The sequence below is a fragment of the Panthera onca genome, chromosome C1, assembly GCF_046562875.1.
Source record: "Panthera onca isolate mPanOnc1 chromosome C1, mPanOnc1 haplotype 2, whole genome shotgun sequence".
In the NCBI taxonomy this organism is placed as follows: Eukaryota; Metazoa; Chordata; class Mammalia; order Carnivora; family Felidae; genus Panthera; species Panthera onca.
In genome coordinates this window covers 34,872,296-34,896,106 of record NC_138346.1, presented here as the reverse complement: position 1 = coordinate 34,896,106, position 23,811 = coordinate 34,872,296, and the positions used below count along the sequence as shown (strand labels likewise).

At 37.1% G+C, this 23,811-nt stretch overlaps 2 protein-coding genes across 10 annotated transcripts in view; one reads left to right on the top strand and one right to left on the bottom strand.

Moving 5' to 3' along the window:
• The window catches only part of HYCC2 (hyccin PI4KA lipid kinase complex subunit 2), a 90,943-nt gene extending 77,227 nt beyond the window's left edge, over positions 1–13,716 (bottom strand). For 2 of the 7 annotated variants that reach the window (XM_060622905.2, XM_078451030.1), the window contains exons 1-2: positions 13,374–13,449; positions 12,570–12,603 (exon numbers count right to left, since the gene is read on the bottom strand). The gene's annotated coding sequence lies outside the window, so the exon portion shown is untranslated. Of the gene's footprint in view, positions 1–12,569; positions 12,604–13,333; positions 13,450–13,607 lie in introns of those variants that run through there. The other 5 variants (XM_078451027.1, XM_078451026.1, XM_078451028.1 and 2 more) reach the window with 5 other exon arrangements.
• On the top strand, positions 13,625–22,306 carry NDUFB3 (NADH:ubiquinone oxidoreductase subunit B3). Of its 3 annotated transcripts, none has more exons than XM_060622920.2 (3): positions 13,625–13,739; positions 19,973–20,114; positions 22,018–22,306. In XM_060622920.2, exons 1-3 carry the CDS (start codon positions 13,718–13,720, stop codon positions 22,172–22,174), a joined length of 321 nt encoding a protein of 106 aa, XP_060478903.1. In that variant the 5' UTR covers positions 13,625–13,717; the 3' UTR covers positions 22,175–22,306. The 3 variants fall into 3 exon arrangements, with proteins under 3 accessions (XP_060478903.1, XP_060478905.1, XP_060478904.1); XM_060622922.1 differs by having other exon boundaries at positions 13,737–13,826; XM_060622921.2 differs by lacking the exon at positions 13,625–13,739 and adding an exon at positions 13,833–13,989.
• The last annotated feature ends 1,505 nt before the right edge of the window (positions 22,307–23,811 follow it).

Here is a 23,811-nt window from a genome sequence, read left to right as displayed (position 1 = left end):
TGTGTCTCTTTTCTTATAAGGACACCAGTCATACTAGATTAAAGGTCAACCCTCCTTCAGTATTACTTCATCTTAACTGATTACATTTGCAATGACCCTATTTCCAAATAAGGTCAAATACTGAGGTAATGGGGGTTAGGACTTCAACATAACTTTTTGATCGATAGGACTCAACCTGTAACAGCTGGCTCCTGGAAAATGAACTCTTGAAATGCACTGATTAAAAAAATAAAAAGTTCTGGGGTGCCTGGGTGGCTCAGTCGGTTGAGTGTCTGACTTTGGCTCAGGCCATGATCTCATGGTTTGTGAGTTCAAGCCCCACGTCGGGCTCTGTGCTGACAGCATAGAGCCTGGAGCCTGCTTTGAATTCTGTGTCTCCCTCTCTCACTGCTCCTCCCCCGCTCATGCTCTCTCTCTCTCTCTCCTTCAAAAATAAAAAAAAAATTAAAAAAAGTTCTGATAAAAGTGTTTTGCATGCTTGGAGTTTTGAATCCAACTGTACTGGTTTGTCTAGGTAGTTTGTACAAACAAACGTGATTATGGTAAAATCAACTTTCCTTTAGGAGATCTGAAACTTCAGTAACTATAGCCTGTATGATTGACCCCCCAATAAAAACCCTGAACATCTAGGCTCAAGATATCTTCCCTAGTAGATAACATGCTGCACATGTTGTCACAACTCATTACTGGATGGATTAGCACATCCTGTTCAACTCCAATGGGAGGACTCTTGCAAGCTTGCACCTGGTATCCTCCAGATTTCACCTTATGTGCCTTTTGTTTTGCTGATTTTTATCACTGAACTGTAATAAAGTATAACTGAATAGAATGACTTGTGAGTCATTCTAACAAATCATGAAATTTGGGAGTGGTCATAGGAACCCCAACACTGCTCCAAAGCCCTTTTGACATAAACCTAGTAAATGATGATAGTCTTCTAACTTCCTAAAGGGACAAGAAGTTCCAGGGTGATCAAACATTTCTCCAAGGAATCCTGGCTCCTTTCAATGGGAAATAATAACTCAAAGACTGTATTCTGTATGCTAAAGATGGGCATACCTTGGGGTACCTGGGTGGCTCACTTGGTTAAGCATCTGACTTTGGCTCAGGTCATGATCTCATGGTTTGTGGGTTCGAGCCCTGCATCAAGCTCTGCGCTGACAGCTCACAGCCTGGATCCTACTTCAGATTCTGTGTCTCCCTCTCTCTCTGCCCCTTCTGCACTCATTCTCTCTCTCTCAAAAATAAATAAAACATTACAAAAAAATTTAAGGATGGGCATACCTTAAATACAACTTATTCCAGGAAATTACACTGAATTTTAGAATAAACTTTCAAATGCCAAATAAATGTTTAAAGTAGTTGGTATTTAAAGACTCAAGGAAGGCAGAAGTATCTGGATTTGATGACATTCTTACCTCTAAACAATTCTCTTCCTTACCTAGTTAACTGACAAAGTTCAGGAAAAGCTCTTCTGAAGGCAAAAAATATTTGAGTTAATCATTTTAAACTATAATCCAGAACTACAATCAGTAAAAAGCAAAAACAGAAAATTGGATAAAGGGGAATAGAGCAGGGGCAGGCATCTAAGTGCCTAAATATTTCTTCCTTTCTAATCATGACCAATATTCCTTTTTGAATAGTACTAGAAAACAGATGTACTGTTTCTAATTTTAATTACAATTAAAGGTATACAAAGGAGGTTATCCTTAAAATTTTTTTAATGTTTATTTGTTTATTTTGAGACAGATGGAGAATGTAAGCAGGGGAGGGGCAGAGAGAGGGAGAGAGAATCCCAAGCAGCCTCCCCAGTGTCAGTGCAGAGGCTGACATGGGGCTCAAAACCATGAACCTTGATATCATGACCTGAGCCAAAACCAAGAGTCGGACACTTAACTGACTGAGCCACCCAGGCACCCCACTTATCTTTACAATATATATTTAAAAATCAAGAAAACAGCTAGTCCTATCTGTCACTCTTCTTTTCTTTATAGTATTATGCTTTTTGTTTTTTTAATAAACTCCTTCCCTATGCTAAAGTTAAAAACATAGCCAATCTATATTTTCTCCATAAGGATTTTGTATTACCAGTATTATTTTTTTTAGCTCATACTTATATAGAATTCATTATATGCCAGGCACTATTCTAAGCATTTTTATTTTAAGATTTTGTTTTATATCTTATTTTAAGAGAAAGAGAGGGGGAGAGGGGCAGAGGGAGAGAGAGAGAGAGAGAGAGAAAGAGAGAAAGAGAGAGAGAGAGAGAGAGAGAGAGAAAGAAAGAGAGAGAGAGAGAGAGAGAGAGAGAGAATCTCAAGCAGGCTCCATGGTCGGCACAGAGCCTGATGCAGGGCACGACCCCACAACCCTGGGATCATGACCTGAGCTGAAACCAAGAGTAGACTGAGCCACCCAGATGCGCCCAAATTTTATTTTTAAGTAATTTCTACACCCAACATGAGGCTCAAACTCACAACCCCAAGATCAAGAGTCACATGCCCTGCCAACTGAACCAGTTAGGCATCCCTTAAGCATTTAAAAAAATTCATCTACTATTTATAAAAACCCTATGTGGTCAGTGCTGTTCTTATCACCATCTCATAGATGAAGAAGCAGTCACTGACAGGTTACATCACTTGGTCACAAGGTCACATGGCTAGTAAGTGGTAAAGCCATGTCTCATCAATCTAGACTACAAGAACTTTGAACACCTCACCAACCCACAGGATTTCACTTGTTCATTACACTGAGAACATCGTGCTTATTTTACCTGGTAAGATACCTTGCAAAAATACAGGCATGCCAGAGAGTGGAAGAATCACACAAAAATTTAGGAACCTGAGACCTTGATGAAGTCCCTAGAGGTGTAGTACTAGAGTATGCCAAGATATTCTCTTCAAAATGAAGGACAGGCTGCCATGGATCAGCCCACCACCACCACTTAGAAAGAAACATGGTCCTATATGGACCTCTTTAAAGTCTGGAAACAAAATAAACCATATTTTAAAGTGCTGTTTTGCCCCATTTCCTGAATAGCCCATAAAGCTGCCAGTTTTAAATGGGGTCCAGGACAGAAAAGGCAGTGTAGCAGGCCAGTGTGGCAGTGCAAGATACTTTGTTATTTGGATAGTAAGATCTAGCAAACTCAGTGGCATTTGAAGTATCGGTGGTGGATGATAAAGCAGCTGTATAAAGTTACCAGTAGGCTTTGATAAGATAATCACACTACAACTAGAGCCCCACACAGAGCAGGGTTTTTCAACCTCAGCACAATTAGCACGTTGGTCACTCCTAATGCTGCAAGGAGCTGTCTTGTACATGGTAGGATGTTTAGCAGTATCCCTGGCCTCTCCCCACTAGATACCAGTAGCACTCCCCTCCAAATTATGATAAACAAAATGTCTTCAAACATTGCCAAATATCCCCTAGGAAGCAATACTGCCCCGGGTTGAGAATCACTGCTTTAGAATAAAGCTATGTCCTCTGCTGTAGATGATTATGCTACTTTTGAGAAACAGCTCCTTGCTTGGTTTTTGGGTCCTGCTTAAAGAATGACCATGGGGCACAAGTGACCATGTGACCTGATCTACCCTTAAGAACTGGGTGTTCTAACCCACCAGTTGAATGTACTAGTAGCAATCCATCATTGAGTGGAAGTGATACTGTATCAGACAGCTATTCCTAACCTTCAGTGCACAAGATGATAGTTCTCTACCTTATTTAAGTCAAATGTGACCTCATGACTTGCTTTGAACAACAAGCAGAAATGACTCCTCTGGAAGCATTTAATTGCCAATATGCACTCTCCAACGTGTTCTTCCCTTGCCACTATGATTACAGAGCAGAAATAAATATAAAGATGCAATGGTGATCTATCATATAGATAATAGCTGACCTATAGTCACCCAGGCTCGCAGAATTTTACATGAGAATAAACAAATCTTTTTTTTTTTTTTAAATTTCAAGCCATTATTTGAAGACTGGTTATTACCACTACATAAGAAGCTGATCCTGACTTTAAAAAAAAAAAGAAAGAAAAAAAAAAAAAAAGAAACTGATCCTATGACTACAAAAGGTTATATATACGATGAGGTTAGCACAGGCCCCCAAAGCACAAATAAGCCTTAAAAACAAATGGCTCAAACACCCATGGCATACACTTCACTAAATCTATGAACCTGCAGAGTTCCCTATGATAAAAAAAGAAAGAAGTCAGGCCTGGTTTAAACATGGTTCCATATGACATTGGCATTACCCCTAACAGAGGTGGCCTTGAAACATAGCAGAAAAGGGAAATCCTCCCAGGAGGCAGATATACAAGTAGTTGTATCACAAGGTGGTTGTTCCCTATGCCTGAAGAGAGAGATGACCAGAGGTACATATCTAAGGTTTGGCTACATGGGCTCTGTCATCAGTACTTGCTCAATATGCTCATGAACAAAATGGCCTTGTCAGCAGGAATAGAAATTACCTTGGCTCAACACAGATGCCCCTCACCAATGTTCACCTGCAACTCCATGACATGCCAGGCTACCTTACACTTCCATGTATTTACTGGCTACCCTCCTCCTCTCTTGAATGCCTTTCAACTACCCTCTAGCATAACCACCTTACTCTTTCAAGACTCAGATCAGCAGTCACTTCCTCTTTATTCTTTTTTTTTAATTCCTAATGTTTATTTATTTTTGAGAGAGAGTGAGAATGAGTGGGGGAAGCGGCAGAGAGAGAGGGAGACACAGAATCAGAAACAGGCTCCAGGCTCTGAGCCGTCAGCACAGACAGAGCCTAATGTGGGCCTGAACTCACGAACCCGTGAGATTATGACCTGAGCCAACTGCTCAACCGACTGAGCCACTAAGGCGCCCCAGTCACTTCTTTAAAGTCCTTCTTAGCATACAACCCTGTATCCATTCAGAGCCCCTTCTTTCCCCCTCACTCACAAATCCTCAATCTAGAGTCCACAGACTGCCAGGAATCTGTAAACAAAACTCATAAACTTTGACAGGAAAAGAATTATATCATTCTTTTTATTAATCTCTACCTAACTTTTATCATTTCATTTGATTATAAATGTAGGCAAAACAAAAACAAAACAAAAAAAATCCATAGTATTTCCTGTGTCTTGGTCACCAACAGATATCACAGGTAGTTTCATATCAAATTACAGTTATTGCAGACATCAAAATATCATTTATACTCATCATTACTTCATGCCATGTTTTTCTGGTTAAAGAGCTTCTGCTCTACACTGGGGGGAAAAAAGCTATTTGCAACAACAGTCTCTCTTCTTAAAAGCACACAAAACATCAAGAGTGATTCTTTTAGGACCTCTTTCTCTAGCCTTTAGGGAAGGGAAACGGCCTTCAATCCTTCTTCTTAGGAAGCAGAGAACAACTGATTTCTTCCCATTAATATTGCTCTTTGAAAGGAGTCATCTCTCCCTCTCCATCTTAAGGCTCTTGGAAATTGATATGGTACATAGAATGACGGTGGTAACTAGTCCTAATAGCACACAGTACTTAATACTTTCCATTCCCAGAAACCTGTATACAAGTTTATTAGTCCTATTATTAAACTCTTGGCTTCTCTAGGACAGGGAACATTCCTCAGCTGTGTTTGTATTTCCAGTTCTAACAAGGCCAGAGCACAGTTAGTACTTAATTCACGTCTAGTGGATGGATGACTTGACAGCAACAAATGGGCAGTCAGCAGCAGAATCAGCAGAGAAGACAGGAAGCAAATATGGCAGAGACTATTAGTTCCCACCCAATATAGATGCCTACCCCTATCCCCATTGATTTGGTCTACATGTTCAGCTAAAAGCCATTTCAGAACCTCACTTACAGCCAAATGACTAAGTTCTGGTAAATGAGATCAGAAGAAATAGTGTGTGGGTAATTCTAGAAAGATTTCTTTCTTTTTTTTTTTTTCAATATTTATTTTGGGGAGAGAAAGCATGAGTGGGGGGGGAGGCAGAGACAGAGGGAGAGAGAGAATCTGAAGCAGGCTCCATGCTGTCAGCACAGAGCCCAATGTGACCTGAGCCAAAGTCGGATGCTCAACTGACTGAGCCACTCAGATACCCCTAGAAAGATTTCTTAGAAGATGAGAAGTGTGCCCCCTTTGTTCTCCGCCTTTCTTTCTTCAAGTTTCTGATTTTTTTCCACAAGACAAAGAGATGAACTACTATCCCGTTTAAGCAATGGTTATTTCTTGTTTCTAGCAGCCAAACACAATTGCTTACTGATAAGGTAAAAAAGAGACTCCAAGCAACAAATCTGTGATCTAAGATGCCAACAGCCATCTTAGCTATGCTTCAATTTAATGATGATAAAACATAAAATATTTCCACTGAAATAGGCGGTAGAGTAGGAAGGAAGACTAAACAAAGAGCCTGTAGTCTGCAAAGGTACAGCACTATTATAGTTCAGCTGGAGGGGTGTTTATAGTAGTGTGATACAGTGACAAGATTTCATAATACTGTACTATAACTTCTTGCCAACATTTGGAAGTTATGTTCTAGAACAGTACTGTGGCTTATAAAACTGTGACTGGCAAGACCAAATTATATGAAAATAAGAAGTTAGAAAAAATAAACATTTTGATGAAAGATGTTAAATCAGCTGTTTAAAAGCTGTTTGAATAGGGGTGCCTGGGTGGCTCAGTCAGTTAAGCATCCGACTTTGGCTCAGGTCATGATCTCACAGTTGGTGAATTCAAGCCCCACATCATGCTCTCTGCTGTCAGTGCGGAGCCTGCTTTGGATCCTATCTCCCTCCTCTGTCTGCCCCCCCTCTGTTGGTTTTCTCCTTCTCTCACTCTCTCAAAATAAACAAACTTTAAAAGACAATAATAAGGGGCGCCTGGGTGGCTCAGTCGGTTAAGCATCTGACTTCGGCTCAGGTCATGATCTCACGGTCCGTGAGTTCGAGCCCCGCATTGGGCTGTGTGCTGACAGCTCAGAGCCTGGAGCCTCTTTCAGATTCTGTGTCTCCCTCTCTCTCTGACCCTCCCCTGTTCATGCTCTGTCTCTCTCTGTCTCAAAAATAAATAAACATTAAAAAAAATTTTTTTTTAATTAAAAAAAAAGACAATAATAAAAGCTGTTCGTATAAAAAAAAATATCAGTGACCTTTCTACAGATTAACCTCCTTCAAGTTCCCAAGCAATGCTGTTGTTGTAAGCAATAAGGTTGATTTCCTCACATATTATGCAAACTATTCTATTTCACAAAGATTTTGAACCTGCCTTACCTGGATTGCCATTTAACATCTTTTGTACTTGTATTTTTATTTTTACTTGTTAAGTCTCAGCAAAATTTTTCACAGTTCTTAGCAAATATATCATTTTGGGGGAGTGTTTTTTATCCTTACATTAAGAAAATGGAAAATAATCTGATCTCTCTGTAGATTACTGTTAATAGACTGAATATGTCTCCCCAAAATTCATATAATGAAATAATAACCCCTAATGTAACAGTATCAGAAGGTGGGGCCTTTGGGAAGTGATTAAGTCATGAAGGTAGAGCCCTCATAAGTGGGATAAATACACTTATACAAGAGAGCCCAGACAGCTCTCTCCCACTTTTGCCATGTGATAACACAATAAGAGGACAGCCATTTCTGAACCAGGAAGTGTGCTGTCAGTAGAAACACAACTTGCTGGTACATTGACCTTGTACTTCCCAGCTTCCAGAATTGGGAGAAATAAATGTTTGTTGTTTAGGCCACCTAGTTTATGGTATTTGGTTATAGCAGCTCAAACTGACTGTGACAGAGGTCTTCTTCTATTTCTCCATTCCCCTGAATTTAGGCTAGCCTGGTGAGTTGCTTTTGGAAGGAACATTATGAAAGTTGTGAGGCCTAAGCCCCAAAGAGGGCTTGCAGCCCTGCAGCTTCCACCTTCACTTTTTTAGAATGCTGCCCTGAAAATGCCATGTAAGGATGCCAGACTAGCCTACTAGAGAATGAGAAGCCATACTGAGAAGACTGAAGGACTTTAATGGACAGCCAGCACCAAGTGCAAACATGCGAGTGAGGACACCTTGGACCTTCCAACTTAGTCAATTCTTCAGGCAGTTTCAACTACATGAGAGTCCAGTGAAACCAACAGAGGTACTGCTCAGTAAACCTACAGAATGATGAAAAATTATCAATCTCTTTGCCCTCAGTCATTAGGTTTTGGCATAGTGTGTTAGGCACCAATATAAAAACAAAACTTTAAAGTAACAATACTTAAAATAGTACCTTAAAGATGAGAAAAATCACTCAAGATTTTTGTTTTTATCTTTAATTCACCGATTGTAGTATTCTGAAGGTCATGCTGACTCCAATGCTTCATTCCACTATGATTTAAAAAAAATAAAATTATGGTGCCTGGACGGCTCAGTCTGTTAAGCATCCAACTTCGGCTCAGGTCATGATCTTGTGGTTCACAAGTTCGAGCCCCACGTCAGACTATGCTGACAGCTCAGAGCCTGAAGCCTGCTTCAGATTCTGTCTCCCCCTCTCTCTCTGCCCCTCCCCCGCTCATGCTCGATCTCTCAAAAATAAATAAACATTAAAAAAAATGAAATTAATGTATGAAAGTGCAACAGGGAACCATTAAAGGACTATGCATGTGGTAAGTAATATGTGATAGGCACTTCAGAAAGAGTACTCTGGTTGCACTGTAGAATGGACTGGAGCGAGAAAAGACTGAAGCCAGGGTGACCCATAAGACTGTTGGAATAGTCCTAGTGAAAGAGGTGAGAGGCCTGAACTATCATTACTGCTGCTGCTACTACTATTATATTTATTGTGTATTTATGATGCACCAAGTACTGTAATAAGAAACTTACTTATATTTTCTCATTTAATCTTTGTAATTACCCTTCAAAATTTTTTTATTTTGAAATAGACTCACAGGAAGTTCCCAAAATATGTGCCAGGAGGTCCCAGGTACCCTTGGTCTACTTTCCCCCAATGGTAACATCTTGCATAACTATGATAAAATATCAAGACCAGGAAATTCACATTGGTACAGTCTACAGAGGTTATTCAGGTTATCACCAGTTATATAAGCACTCATTTGTGTGTGTATAGTTTTGTACAATTTTATAACATATGTATATTTGTGTAACGACTGCCACAATCAAGATACAGAACTGTTCTATCAAGAGGCTCCCCTCTCCCTGGTTCCTAACCCCTGGTAATGATTAATCTGCCCTTCATCACTACAATTTTGTTATTTAAAGAACATTATATACATGGAATCATACAGTATGTAACCTTTTGAGAGTGGCTTTTTTCACTTGAGAGTCTTCCAGGATGTTGTATGTATCAGTAGCTCGTTCTTTTTTATTGCTCGCTCTAGTGGTCCATGGTATAAATGTGCCAGTTTGTGTAACCATTCACTTGTTGAAGAACATTTGAATTGTTTCCAGTTTGGAGCTATTTGTAATAAAGTTGCTATGAACATTTATGTACAGGTTTTGTATGAATATAAGTTTCAATTTCTCTGGAATAAATGCCTAAGAATGCAATTGGACAGTTGTACAACTCTGTTTTTAAACAAAGAAATTGAGGCTACAAATGTAGATCTCAAATTCTAATCTAGATAGTACACCTCTAAGTCCTAACACTTCATACTTTTTTTAAAGGTTATAGAAATTGAGAGAAGTAAATGGGATTTAAAAAGTAATAAGAAGGTAGAGTCTACAGAACCTAACATTATTGACATGAGGGGTATATGAATAAAAAGTGTCAAAGATAATACAAGGTTCCAGCTTTACCACATAGATGATAAAAGAATAAAACATGAATTCACTTTTAGACATACTTTATTTGAGGGACCTGCAGGTCATTCTCATCTAGAATGCAATTAGGTTTATAGGATAGGAACCAGAAATCAAGAAAAAGCTCTGGATTAAGGACTCAGATTTAAGAATCATCACATTTAGATGCTAACTGAGCAAACAAAATCAAAAGAACAAGGTACAGAATGACAAGAGATCTGACCACAGAACTCTGAACAGAAACATTCACTCCTAGTGTTTTTCCACAAACAATAAAGCAGTAGGTACTATGATAGACTGCAAATTCATATTAACTTTAGATTTTACAATTATCAAGTAGAAAGAACCACAGTATACTCTCCACTCCCATTTTCATTTAGACAGAAGTAACTACAAAAGGAATACATTCTGATTAAAAAGCTTTATTACTACTGTTTAATACCATAATGGTAGATAAATGTCATTTTGCATTTGTCCAATGTACAATACCAAGACTGAACCCTAATGTAAGGTATGGACTTTGGTCCAATTCTAGTTTGGTTCTAAAACTAGATAGCTTTCAGAGACATTAAAAGAACAAGACATGACTAAATATCTGTGCAAATCAGCACAGGTCTGAATCGTGGAAGAAATTAGCTTGGTTTATGGAAAGCAGCTAACTGCCAAGTAAAAACTAATCCAAATCAAAACATTCAACACAATTTTTATTTCTGGAAATTTTAGCTCCTGGCTAGAAAATCTACCCCAAATATGACATTAAATGGTGAAATTTTATTGAGCTATAAAAATATTGGTTGATTTGGCAGCCCTTTCTTTTCAAGTGAAAACTACTATTGCTATTTTACACAAGTATGAGAGCCGTGAATTAGATGAATAATTCTAAAGTGGAAGCCAGTGATGAACCATATCATCTAGGAGGGTCTTTTTTTCTTCAAAATATATCTACCTCCCTTCATATTCCCCCTATTTGAAGCGAAGTGGAGGTGATATAATGGATATGTGCGTATGATTTTTTTTTTTTTTTAGCTCCTAGATTATTCTGATACATATGTAACTCGCCACCTTCATGGAGAATTTCTGAATTAGGTCCAACTCCATTTTTAAACACTGTATCAACAGCAGGCAAAGGACCAGAGCTACAAAGAGAAAAGAGCTCAGTAGAAGGCTCAGCAGGTAAGGGCTGTACTCACGCCAGTTGTAAGCCACCTTCAGAGCTTTCTATGCCTGCTCCCTCCAGAATTCATTATGTTACATTTCAGACAATGACAAATACTCCGGTCATCATCCTGAGAAAGCACATAGTCTACTAGCAGGATAAAAATATAAAAAGAAGCTATTTTAAACATGAGAAAAACTAAGAAGCCACAAAAAATGAAAGACAGAAATTCTTCCGTTCTTGCATTAAAAGAACAACAACAAAGTACTTTTTTGTGTGCAGCTAGTAACTTGTTTGGAGACTTTCTGTCCACATTTTATTATTTTAGTGTTTTATTATGTAGCATTGGTTTTTCTATTATAAAGCTCAGTCAAGCTGAAAATCTTAATCATTATAGAACTTAATAAAACACTATTAAATGCCAGAACTGTGAATTAAAAACATTCAAACAAACCCAAATCCATATTGCATATCAAGATGGCTTAACAGTTGGGTTAAAAAAGCTTTGAAGGTCTATTTTAGAGCAAAAAATGTTATTTCTTTACACCCAGTGTTTCAAATTCCTTATAAACAGCTCCAATACTGAAATGTGTCAGAAAACTGGGCTTCTAATGATGTGGAAATAATAAGCCAATTATTATTATATTCTAATTCTGACTAGTGTTTTTTAAATCACTTGGTAATTTCCTACCCAATGTTCAACTCTGTTGCATTCTACAATGACACCTACTGGCCATTCAACATCAGCCATTAGTTCTCTAAGACAGCTCTAGCAGGCTGGTTACATAAGAAGAAGAAACACATACATACACACAAAAACACACAGACACGCACACCATCCTGCAAAAAAGCAGAGATTTGTTCACAGGTACTCACACTACAGAAATGCACCCAAAATAGAAGCAGAAGTATTCTTTATGACTGAGATAGAATTACTCTTGCAAAAAGGTAAAAAGACAATGAGTGAAACACCAAGTATCCAAATTTTTATCTGAAGGACTGATAAATATCTCAGTACTCTAAACATTTCAGAACAAACTCCAATGATCCACCTCTCTTTACCAAATGATATTCAGAGAAAAAAAGCAAGTCTTTTAATTTAGGTTCTGGGATATACTAATATAAATTATCATTAATACAAAAAGGAAAATTATACACTTGCTCATACTACATTAGTCTTTATCTTCTCAACTATAGGCTACATTTCAATCAGCTTAAATTTTAGCAATTTATAATGCTTCTTTTAAAACACCTCTCCAGTGGGCTATAAAATCAAATTTTATAGCAAAATGTAGCTCGACCTTTGGTAACACCTACGGAATGGAATTCCTATTTTATTCTACATTCCACTGTGCAAACAATTATAAAAACTCAAAAAATGTTAATTTACAGTTAATTATGTCTGTAAATACATTTTACTTCACTAGGAAAGGTTCAAAGAGCATACTTATTAAACCTAAGAAACAATTCATAACTAGTTCATCAGACTTAAAAAGCAAATTACTTAAAAGATGACTTCCCCGCCCTACCTCCTTCAAACCACCACCTTATTTTCATAGTCCCTAACATTCACAATTCGGGGGGGGGGGGCGGAAATCTAGCAACTAATTTTCTAGTCATTTTCCAACTCGCACTTACCTCCTACTATAGATTTTTGCGGCTCTCCACTTTCCTGAAGATTAAAAAAAAAAAAAAGTATTTGTAATCAACCTTGACCCTCAAAACAAATAAATTCATGAACTATACAAACACGAACCTAGTCCGCTCGTCTCAAACTAACATTATCTCTCAATCCAAATCCGTATTTGGGATAAGCTCTTCCTGATTACTCTATCCTTCATGCTTCTTCACCTACAGAGACTGCCAAGGTAGAAACCACTCAAACCAACGAAAAAAACTATTCTGACACATCAATAGGTTGCAAGACCTCTTCCAAGAGCGACAACCTAGTTATTTGGGTAAATGATAGCCAACGATTACATAATGTATAGCTATAAACAGTTTGAAGGATCTGACCGCCAGTAAATGTTTCTTCTCCACACACCCTTCCCACCCCGGGAAATGGCCATAAGAAGCAATTCCTAGGATTTCTCTCAGGTGCCTGCAATGCCGCGTCCTTTTCTCTCTTGGAGCTTCATGCAAGAAAGTGGTCCAGCCCTCATGATATCGTCTTGCTTCTGCCTCTCTCCTCTCTCTGCCAGCGCCACCGCAGCCCCCCACGCCCTAGGCCCCCTTGTCGCCCCGCAAGGTTCAGCCTCCACCCGCCTCAGCTGCCTTCTCCTCACGACCCTCCCAAGCTACCTTGTCTACGCGAGGTTCCGGAACCACCAACACTCCAGCTGCCCCCTCCCCAGACCCCCCTCGTCAGTTCCTGCAGCCGAGAGAAGAAAAACCGTCCTGACCTGGCACTCTGCGTCCCCCAAAGACAGCGCCGCCGCCTACCTGTCACCCCGCTGCCTCCGGCTTCTTACCGCCACCGCCTCCCGCAGCAGCCTGCCAACTGCAGCGCAACAACCAGCCTTCCCATTGGGTGAATCCGCGCTCAACAACTGCCTCACTTATTGGCTGGAGTATGTCTGCGGTCCTCCCCTCTGTGCAGTGTCTAAGGATTCCGGTCTCCAAGCAAGGAAAACATCACTCTTTCCCTGCCATTCTGTCCTCTACAATTACTCTTACCTCAGTCAGACCACTGATGCACAGGTGTGCGGAAAAAAATGTCGGCTTCCAGCATTCTCCATGTACCCTCCACTGAGTCCAGGAATCCGTGACCCAGTGCGGAACGTTAAATGGCCTCTCTGCTTTCCTGCGGTAAGTCACTCAGGCGACAATTTCCGTTTCCGCTTGGCTCCGGCTGGAGGGTTAATTGAGTGTCGTGAGAGGTCAGATTGCTGTCAGGTAAATTAGAGTTGGTGGGAGACTTCTTGATCAGGAATAAGAGTGAGACTGTATTCTGGGGATTGTACAAAAGGGAGAGACTAAACGGGGAAAGAGCCTGAGAGTATGTACCTCGAGGGAAGAAGATCGAAGAACTAGCAAGAGAGAACAATGAAGTCCTGGGGTAATTAGGGGTAGTTTGTAGAAGAAAGTGGTGAGAGTTACTGTGCTTATACTTTTTTCCTCCTTTCCCACCCGCAAACCCCCGCCGCATGTTTTCTGGTTTACCTTTGAACTGAATAAAATCAGAACAGCCTCAAATCTAGAAATTGTAAAATAAGAATAATTGGAATATCTGCCTCACAACAAGCATGTATGGTTTTAGGCAAGGCTTTTTTTCTGGTGTGAATGTTTATGCAGAAAGCAGTGTACGAAAATCACATTCAGTTTTATAGAGTGGTTACTATTTTTAAATTACACATAAGTAGGCGCAGGGACTGGAGAGGACACTAAAAGTTCACTTGTCTTTTATTTTCTAATGTTCTTATTCACAAGTTTAAAAATGAGGGGTAGTTGGGATATGTACTTGAAAGTCGTTGGAAAACCATAAAATTACATGTACTGTAAGTGGCATTATCCTCATTTTTTAAATTGTTTTTTAAGCTTTCGTTTTTTAATGTTTATTTATTTTAGAGAGAGCATGAGTGGAGTAGGGGCAGAGAGAGAGAGAAAGAGTAGGAGACACAGAATCCGAAGCAGGTTCCAGGCTGTGAGCTGTCAGCACAGAGCCCGATGGGGGTCTCAAACTCAGGAGCTGTGAGATCATGACCTGAGCTGAATGAAGCTGGATGCTCAACCAACTGAGCCACCCAGGCGCCCCTATTATCCTCTTATTTCATAGTCAGGGAAAATATGCCAGGCCAGGTTAGTGGAGGTTGGTCACCAAATTACAGGTTCACTCCAAACACAAGAAGATAGCTTTTTTAAAATTTCATGATCACATGTTCTTTCTTTGTAGCACTAATGACCTTGCTGGATTTTTTTGTCTGAACGGTTCTGAAACTGAAATAATTATCCGTTGTTGAGTCCTTGGCATAATTTGTTATTTTATCTAATTTTAGTTTTTATTGTGAAGTTTACATAACAGAAGGGTGTATAAAACATAAATACATTTAAATAATTATAATTAAGCAAACCCTGTGTAACCACCCTTCAGGTTAGAAAATAAAGCATTGCCAATAACTTAGAACTTGCATTTTCAGCAGAGGTGATTGCCCTTCAAGGAGGTGAAAGTTTGTTCTTGGAGGAGAGGTGAAAAAAAATCTTAAAGACAAAACAAATAACAAAGACTACAATGGTTTGTGGCCCTCCAAAGAGCCATGGTATGTAAGCAGATATACAGTATATCTGTGGTATTAAAATTTCATTGGAGGGGGAGGAATGAAAACATCATAAGGGAAAAAAAATATCCAAAAATGCTCCTTTGGGGTGCAAGAATTAAAAACTAGATTGAAAAACACTGCCTTAGAAGCTCCCTGTCTGAGCTTCTATGATTCTATCTCCTTCACCAAGATGTACTACTGTCCTGACTTGTCATAAACATTCACTTTTTTTACTTTACTTTTTTTTTTTTTACTTTAATTTTTCCATCTATGATGCATTTCTAAAAAATGAATTGTTTGGCTTTTCAATTTATATAAATGGGATCAAAGTGTATTTATCTTTTTTTTTACTCTCCCTTCTTTATTTGTGAGATTTGTTCATACTTTTGCATGTAGTTTTTCATTAGGTATTCTGTAATGTGTCTATTCCATAATTCATTAATGTGGGATGTTAGGGTCATTTACAGTTTGGGGCTAGCCACATAAACAATGTGGCTAAAAAGATTTTTATAAAATACATATATTGTTAAAAATATATGTATATTTCTATTGTTACATATAAAAAAACATGAGTTTTTTTAATAACAGTGCTATCCAAATATAAGGCAAGAGCTCATATAATTTACAGTTTTCTAGTAACCATATTAAAAAGGTAAAAAGAAACAATTAATTATATATTTTATCTAACCCAGTATATTCAAATATTATTTTAGGATGTAATCAGTATTAAAAGTTATTAATGAAATATTTTACATTTTCTTTATACCATCTCAAAACCAATGTATTTTACACTTGCAGAATATTTTTGTTTTGTAAGTTTTCATAAATATAAACACTTGATCCAGTGTTTATATTTTGTAAAGTTTACAGTTGAAAAAACAGATTTGTTCACCTGAATTGTTCCAAACACACTTTAAAAATTTTTCAGTAACTGTGGCATCTGGGTTGCTCTGTTGGTTGAGCCATCGGCTTTGGCTCAGATCATGATCTCACGGTGCATGCATTTGAGCCCTGCATCAGGCCTGCTGCTGTCAGCACAGAACCTGCTTCGGATTGTCTGTCCCCCCCCTTCTCTGCCCCTTCCCCCTTGCACACTTTCTCTCAAAAATAAATAAACCTTAAAAACAAATTTTGTAGGGCACCTGGGTAGCTCCGGCAGTTAAGTATGTGTCTGACTTGAGCTCAGATCATGATCTTGTGGTTTGTGGGTTCGAGCCCTGTGTTGGGTTCTGTGCTGACAGCTCAGAGCTTGGAGCCTGCTTCAGATTCTGTCTCTCTCTCTCTCTCTCTCTCTCTCTCTCTGCCCCGCTCATTCTCCTCTCTCTCTCTCAAAAATAGTAAGTAAACATAAAAAAAAATTTCCAATAACTGACTTGAGGATCCGATTTTAAATTTAAATTAAAATGACATAAAAATTCTAGCCACACTTTAAGTCCTAGTGGCTATGATACTGAATAGTACAGGTCTAGACCTTAAGGTATTCAGATGCTCAACATTTCTAGGTCAGGCCAGTTTTTCACAATGGTTGTGCTAAGTCACATTTTTACCACCTGGGTACGAAAGTGGAAAGCACATCACAATGTGTTTTCCTCAAATCTCACAATCTTGCAAGGTAGGTTTTATGCTCATGTTATATGAGGAAACAAGTTCAGAGAGATTAAATGATAGGCCCAGGAGTTTATAGCTATTAATGGTGCATCCAGGACTTGATGTCAGATCTATATAGCACTAAAGTCTGCACTTAAGTAGAATTCTGAACTTCCTTCAAGTGATCAGGATATCATTGTTTGATTTATGACTATTGGAAGTGGAAATAATTTTTTTTCCTGTGTTTGTATTCTTTTTTTTAATTATATTTTTTATTTTTTTTAATTTACATCCAAATTAGTTAGCATATAGTGAAACAATGATTTCAGGAGTAGATTCCTTGGTGCCCCTTACCCATTTAGCCCATCCCCCCTCCCACACCCCTCCAGCAACCCTCAGTTTGTTCTCCATATTTATGAGTCTTTTCTGTTTTGTCCCCCTCCCTGTTTTTATATTATTTTTGTTTCCTTTCCCGTATGTTCATCTGTTTTGTCTCTTAAAGTCCTCATATGAGTGAAGTCATTTCTTTCTCTGACTAATTTCACTTAGCATAATACCCTCCAGTTCCATCCACATAGCTGCAAATGGCAAGATTTCATTCTTTCTGATTATCGAGTAATACTCCATTGTATGAATATAAGTGGAAATAATTTTTAAAAGAAAACAAAAGTTTCCCTAGAAATTGTGTTCAACTTTTTGAAAAGTCATTGAAATATTCGATTTAGTAAGGGACTCTTTCTGAAATATTTTAATGAGGTAAAAGAGAAAACATATTGAATTTATTAAAAGAAATTAGGAGAAATGAGTGTATGTATACTTTCATGTTTTCTTTCAAAGATTTATCTCCCACATTACTTAGTATTTTGAACATAGTAATATTGTAACTTTGAAATAGCCTTCATGCATGGTAATGCTTCCATTTTCATTTTCCCAGGTCAAGCTATTTTATCAAAAAATGTTGTTTTGTGTTCTTTTCCAAGTATATCGATGGTCAATTAGAGTTAATATTCTAGAATTGATACTTGCCAAAATGAGGGTTTGTCTTGTAATCTCTTTAAAGATTTTTGAATGAAACATTAAACAAAAAAAGTTTTTTAAAACATGGTTTGAAGAAGCCAAGACATCATTCTAATTAAATACTTCTAAAATTATTTCTTTTATAATAATGTATTGAATCTCAAAAGTTAGCCTGAAATCTGAAACTGTAATTTTTTTCCCTTTATATTATTGAATCCACCAAATAATAATAATAAGGAAATAATGGATCAGATGTTTTCACTTGAAATTGTGAATGTTGTTCTAGCTTGTGTTTGGTAGCTTGGTTTTTATTCTTTTTTAAGTGTAAAAATCATCAAAATAATGTTTTGTGATTATCTTAATATGTCTAAATATAAAGGGTTGGTTAATTTGTCAGAATTACTATGTATAATTCCCACCCTCCCCCATATTCTGAGAACTATTGTTTAATGGTATGAGCATTTCACATAATGTGTCTTTAGTATACACTATGTAATAATTACCTCTGTCTTCTAAAATGCAGTGTAAGAGCCCTGCCTTATTATTGGGCCTGTTCATAGTTATAAATGCAGAAATAATGGTAGTGATTATTTGGTTTGGTTTTATTTCTGGAGAGTGGTGATTATAGAATTGCTACTGGTAACCTTAAAGAAAAGGGGGTATTAATTCATACCCCCTTAATTTGAAATTCATAACAATTTAACTGGGGACTGACCTGAAGTTTATTTTTACATTATCTATAACAATAACACTAGTGGGTGGGGCTCCTGCCTGGCTCAGTCAGTAGAGCATGTGACTCTTGATCTGGGGGTGTCAAGCCCCACCTTGAGTGTAGAGATTATAAATAAATAAACAAACAAAAAACACTAGTAAATTTGGTCTTTATTATAACCATTACAGGCATATTTTATTTAAGGAGCCTTTGGAGTCCTAAGGTCTCCATTGATCTAATTCAGTAGTCAGCGAACCAAAGCCTGCTGGGCAAATCCAGCCCATTGCCTGTTTGTGTACTGCCCGTGAGCTAAGACTGGTTTTTACAGATGAACGTTTGGAATGAATTTGATAACTAAGGAACACTAACTTTATGCCCCAGTTAAGCAAAATACTATCCCTAAAAAAAGGGAATTTAATTTTTTTCATCAGACCTGTTTTACAAAAAATTGTACTCAGTTATTCTTATATTTTGAAAAAAAAATTTTCTCTCATTATGTAACTACTTACAAAACACCCTTTTTAAAAAATGTTTATTTATTTATTGTTTGAGAGAGAGAGAGAGAGCAAGCCAGGGAGGAGCAAAGAGAGACAGGGAGAGAGAAATTCTAAGCAGACTCTGCACTGAAGGTGGGGCTCCAGCTCACAAACAGATCATGACTTGAGCTGAAACCAAGATTCAGACGCTTAACTGACTGAGCCACCCAGGCGCCCCACCTACAAAATATCCTTGATTTTACCTTTTGTTTCACAAAGGCCAAGATATTTACTATCTGGCTCTTTACAGAAAAAGTGCATATGATCTTAAATACTTAAACACAGTAACACTGCATTTTAAAAGAATCATCTAAACAAAGCAGGTAACAAAACAGTATGTACAACATTGTCGCTATGCATATTTACACATTATAAAAGGACTAGAAAGAAGGAACAGTATTATTGCTTGGAAGTTAGGGGCAAGGGCTGTGAAACCAAACTGCAAGGTTCAAAACCAGTTGGACCATTTACGACTTTTGTTACCTTCAGAAAGTTGCCTTATTGGAGCTTCGTTGTCTCCATCTGTAAAATGGTGACAGTTACTGGAATTTAAGTTCAAAGAGTTGTTTTAGGAGTAATGGAGTTAATACATGTTAAAGCACTTTGGTGCTCCTGGCAGAGAGCACAATAAATGTTTGCTGTTCTTAAAATGAAAGGAACAAAAGTAAATGGGTATCTCTGAATGGTGGGAATATTGACTTTTTCTTTTTAAAATTTGTACATGTGTATTTCCTAAGTGAACGTAAACTAGTTATGTAATAAGATGCTGTTTGTAAAACCTATTAACTCAGAATTTTCAAATATTTATTTGACTCTTCTTTTAAAATATTAACAAATGTTTAGGTATTTTATATCTACAATCTGCATAGTAAACTTGGGTGCTTGATATCTACCATCTGCATATTTCTCTTTTATGTTAATCTTATTGTTTAGACATGGCCCATGGACATGGACATGAACATGGTCATGGTAAACTAAAACTTCCAGATTATAAACAATGGAAGATAGAAGGGACACCATTAGAAACTGTCCAGGAGAAGCTGGCTGCACGAGGGCTAAGGGATCCATGGGGCCGGTAAGAATAATTAAATAATTCAGATAGAATTTATTCTAGAGGATCAGTATCTAAGTTCCTTTTCTTTCTTTTTTTTTAATTGTTTTAGCTATTCTAGGTTCTTTGTATTTACATTTAAATTTTAAAACGAGCTTTTCAGTTTCTACTAAGGCTGCTTGAATTTTAATTGAGATCACATTAACTCATAGCTCAATTAGGGATAATTGATGTCTTAACAAGTTGAATCACTATATAGTATACCTGAAACTAATACTACACTGTCTGTTAACTAACTGGAATTTAAATAAAAACTAAAAAAAAGAAACTTGGTGTCTTAACACTATTGAGTCTTGTAGTCTATGGACAGTTTAGATTCTGTTTAATTTTCTCAGCAGTGTTTTATTTTATATACAAGTCTTATGTAGATTTTGTTAATTTTATCTTGAATTCCATATTTTTCTGCTATTGTAAATGGTATTGTTAAACATAAATTTTCAATTTTCTTTGCTAATATGTGGAAACACAATTGAGTTTTATAGATTGACTTTGTATCTTGTTACTTTGCTAAATTCACATTTTTCTTCTAACAGATTTTTTTTACAGATTTCTTAGAATTTACTTAATGATCCTTTTGTCTAAAATCAGTGTTACTTCCTCCTTTTCAATTTGTAAACTTTTTATTTCTTGTATTATTACTCTGGCTAACACTGCTAGTATAATGTTGAATAAAAGTGGTGTAAGCAGACATCCTTGCCTTGTTGCTAATTGGGGGAAAGCATTCAGTCTTTCACCACTAAATATATTAGTTGGAGGGTGGTCATAGATGCCCTTCATCAAGTTGTGGAGTTCTCTTTAGTGGTAAATGCTTTTTCTGCAGCTACTGAGATGCTCACATTGTTTTTTTGTTCTGTTAATATGATGAATTACTCTTATTGATTTTAAAATCTCAAACCAAATCTTGCATTCCTGAACTATAAACCTTTCATCATGATGTTAGTATCCTTTCATATATTACTGGATTCAGTTTTCCAAAATTCTGTGGAGAATATTTGCATCTATGTTCATGATGGATATTATTCTATAGTTTTCTTCTGATATCTTTGTCTGGTTTTGGTATCTGAATTAGATGTGATTAGCTGTCATGTATTCTAGTAAGTCAGATTTTTTAGAGTTTAAGTGTATTTTGTTTTTTATAACATGATTTTTTCCACTTACTCATCCCTATCTGTGAGAGACTTTTTTTCACTAGAGGTCTTTGACTTCTGTTTACTTCTCTGTTCAGGATACTCTGAAGAATGATTGCCAGGGCAGGAAGTCAGTCTTCTAAAGCTCAGTCTGCTATGACAGGGAAAAGCTGTGAGCCTCTGGAATAGTAATAATAATGTTGAGTGTTACATACCCTCTGTGCCAGAATATATCATACTTTACCCTGTTTAATCTTTATAATAACACTATAAGGTAGATAGTAATCATCATTGAGTAAAAGTGGAAGCGAGCCCTGACAGGTTAAGTAACTTGTGCAGCCTAAGAGGCTGTGAAGAATCTAAGTGGCAGAGCAAAGTTTAATACCCAAGTTTCTAACTTCTCTTTATATGATGCTGTAATGACTGTTGTGGGCAAAGCCACACAGCTGACCGGTAATGAATAGGCTGAAGTGAGTCTTACATTTGGGAATTCTATAAAATCCTGATTATTAATGGCTGTGAAGTGTGAAATCATCAAGTCTTTTTTCTTCTGTTTTATATGTGAAACGTGGGCATATAGACCTAATTATCTTATGTCACAAAAGACTCCTATTGTGATCCACTTAGATTATCTTATATAGGGTTGCATTTAAGTCTGTTAGATGAAAATTAAGTCTGTTTTACTCAGTGAATGTACATAAGTTATGTGTGATTATAATTTTCCCTTTTTTTTCCTCTAGCAATGAAGCTTGGAGATACATGGGTGGCTTTGCAAACAATGTTTCCTTTGTTGGTGCATTATTAAAAGGATTCAAATGGGGATTTGCTGCATTTGTGGTAGCTGTAGGGGCTGAATATTACCTGGAGTCCCAGAAAAAAGAGAAGAAGCATCATTGAAGATAATACCTGAAAGTATCTTAAAGGCTTCTTAACTCTCCTATAAAAATAAGATTTCTTCAATGTACCCTACTCATCTGTGTGTTTTTCCCTAAAAATACTATTAAGATTTAATAAAGTATGAATACATTTGCTGGTCTTTTTTGTCATTAAAAAAAAAAATGTCTTGCGGCATGTGGGTGGCTCAGTTGGTAGAGCATGGGACTCTAGATCTTGGGGTCATGGGTTCAAGCCCCACATTTGGTGTAGAGATTATTTAAAGTCTCAAGCCATATCAGATTTGGTTTGAAATATGTGGGGGATTGAGTACCAGCAGTTGTGCATTCTGCACAATCAGAACACTAGCATATATCTGACCAAATGGATATGTTTTAACAGGTTTTGTTTTCTGTTTTTTCAGGTTTTTTTAGTCGTTATAATGTTTGCCATCTAACTACTTTTAAGTGTGCAGTCTGTAGTACTAAATACATTCAAAATGTGTAACCATAACCACCATCCATCCCCATAACTTTTCGTCTTTTAAAATGAAAGTCTACACCTATTAAATAAGTCCCCATTTCCCCATCTCCCAACTATTGGTAACCACTGTTCCACTTTCTGTCTCTATAATTTTGACTACTCAAAAGTACCTCCTAAATGGAACCATAAAGTATTTGTCCCTTTGTAACTGGCTTATTTCACTTAGCATAATGTCCTCAAGTTTCATCCATATTGTAGCATGGGTCAGAATTTCCTTTCTTATTAAATCTGAATAGTATTCTATTGTATGTGTATGCTAAATTTTGCTTATCCATTCAACCATTGATGGACACATGGTTTGCTTCTACATTTTATCTATTGTGAATAATGCTACTATGAACATGAGTGCACTCCAGTATGTTTTTAGATGGGAATTGGCCTTGCTGTTTTTACCATCCTCCGCAGGTGGTATAGATTATACTATAAAACAATTTACAGCCCAGTTCTGGTTGACATATCCATGTACTGTGTTCATTTTTCTTTATTGTGATGTTATCTACTCTTGCCTTAGTTCTCATTATCCTCATGATGTGAAAAGTTTGACATTTTTCCCCTGTATTTCTAACAATAAACCACATTTTTCCTACATTGAATTTTTAAATTTTAATTAAATTTCTAAGTAAAGTTGAGACTTAAAACTGAGCTTGTTGAAGAGAGGTAATATTTTTTCTTGAATAACAAAGTTAATATAAAACTCCAGGATATTTTTTTTCCTTTGTTAATTTCTTCTTTATAAACCTAAACTTGAGAAATCAGTAAATACATGAGGTAAGAATTCCCAATAAGCTGATAGTAGTAAATGGAATGTGGTTAAATGAAATAATAAAAAAAGACTGCAAAAGATAAGGAAAGTGTTTAAAAAGGAACAAAGAACAAGAGGAAAAATAAAAATAGCAAGATGGTAGATTTAAACTTAATCATATGAATAATTACATTAAATGTAAGTGGTCTAAAATTGAAACTCTAAAACTTTCCAATTAAAACACAGGTTGTTAGGGGCACCTGACTGCCTCAGTTGGTGGAGCATATGACTCTTGATCTTGGGGGTGTGAGTTTGAGCCCCACATTGGGTGTAGAGATTAAAATGGGTACCCTCTGTCTCGCTCTCGCTCTCTCTC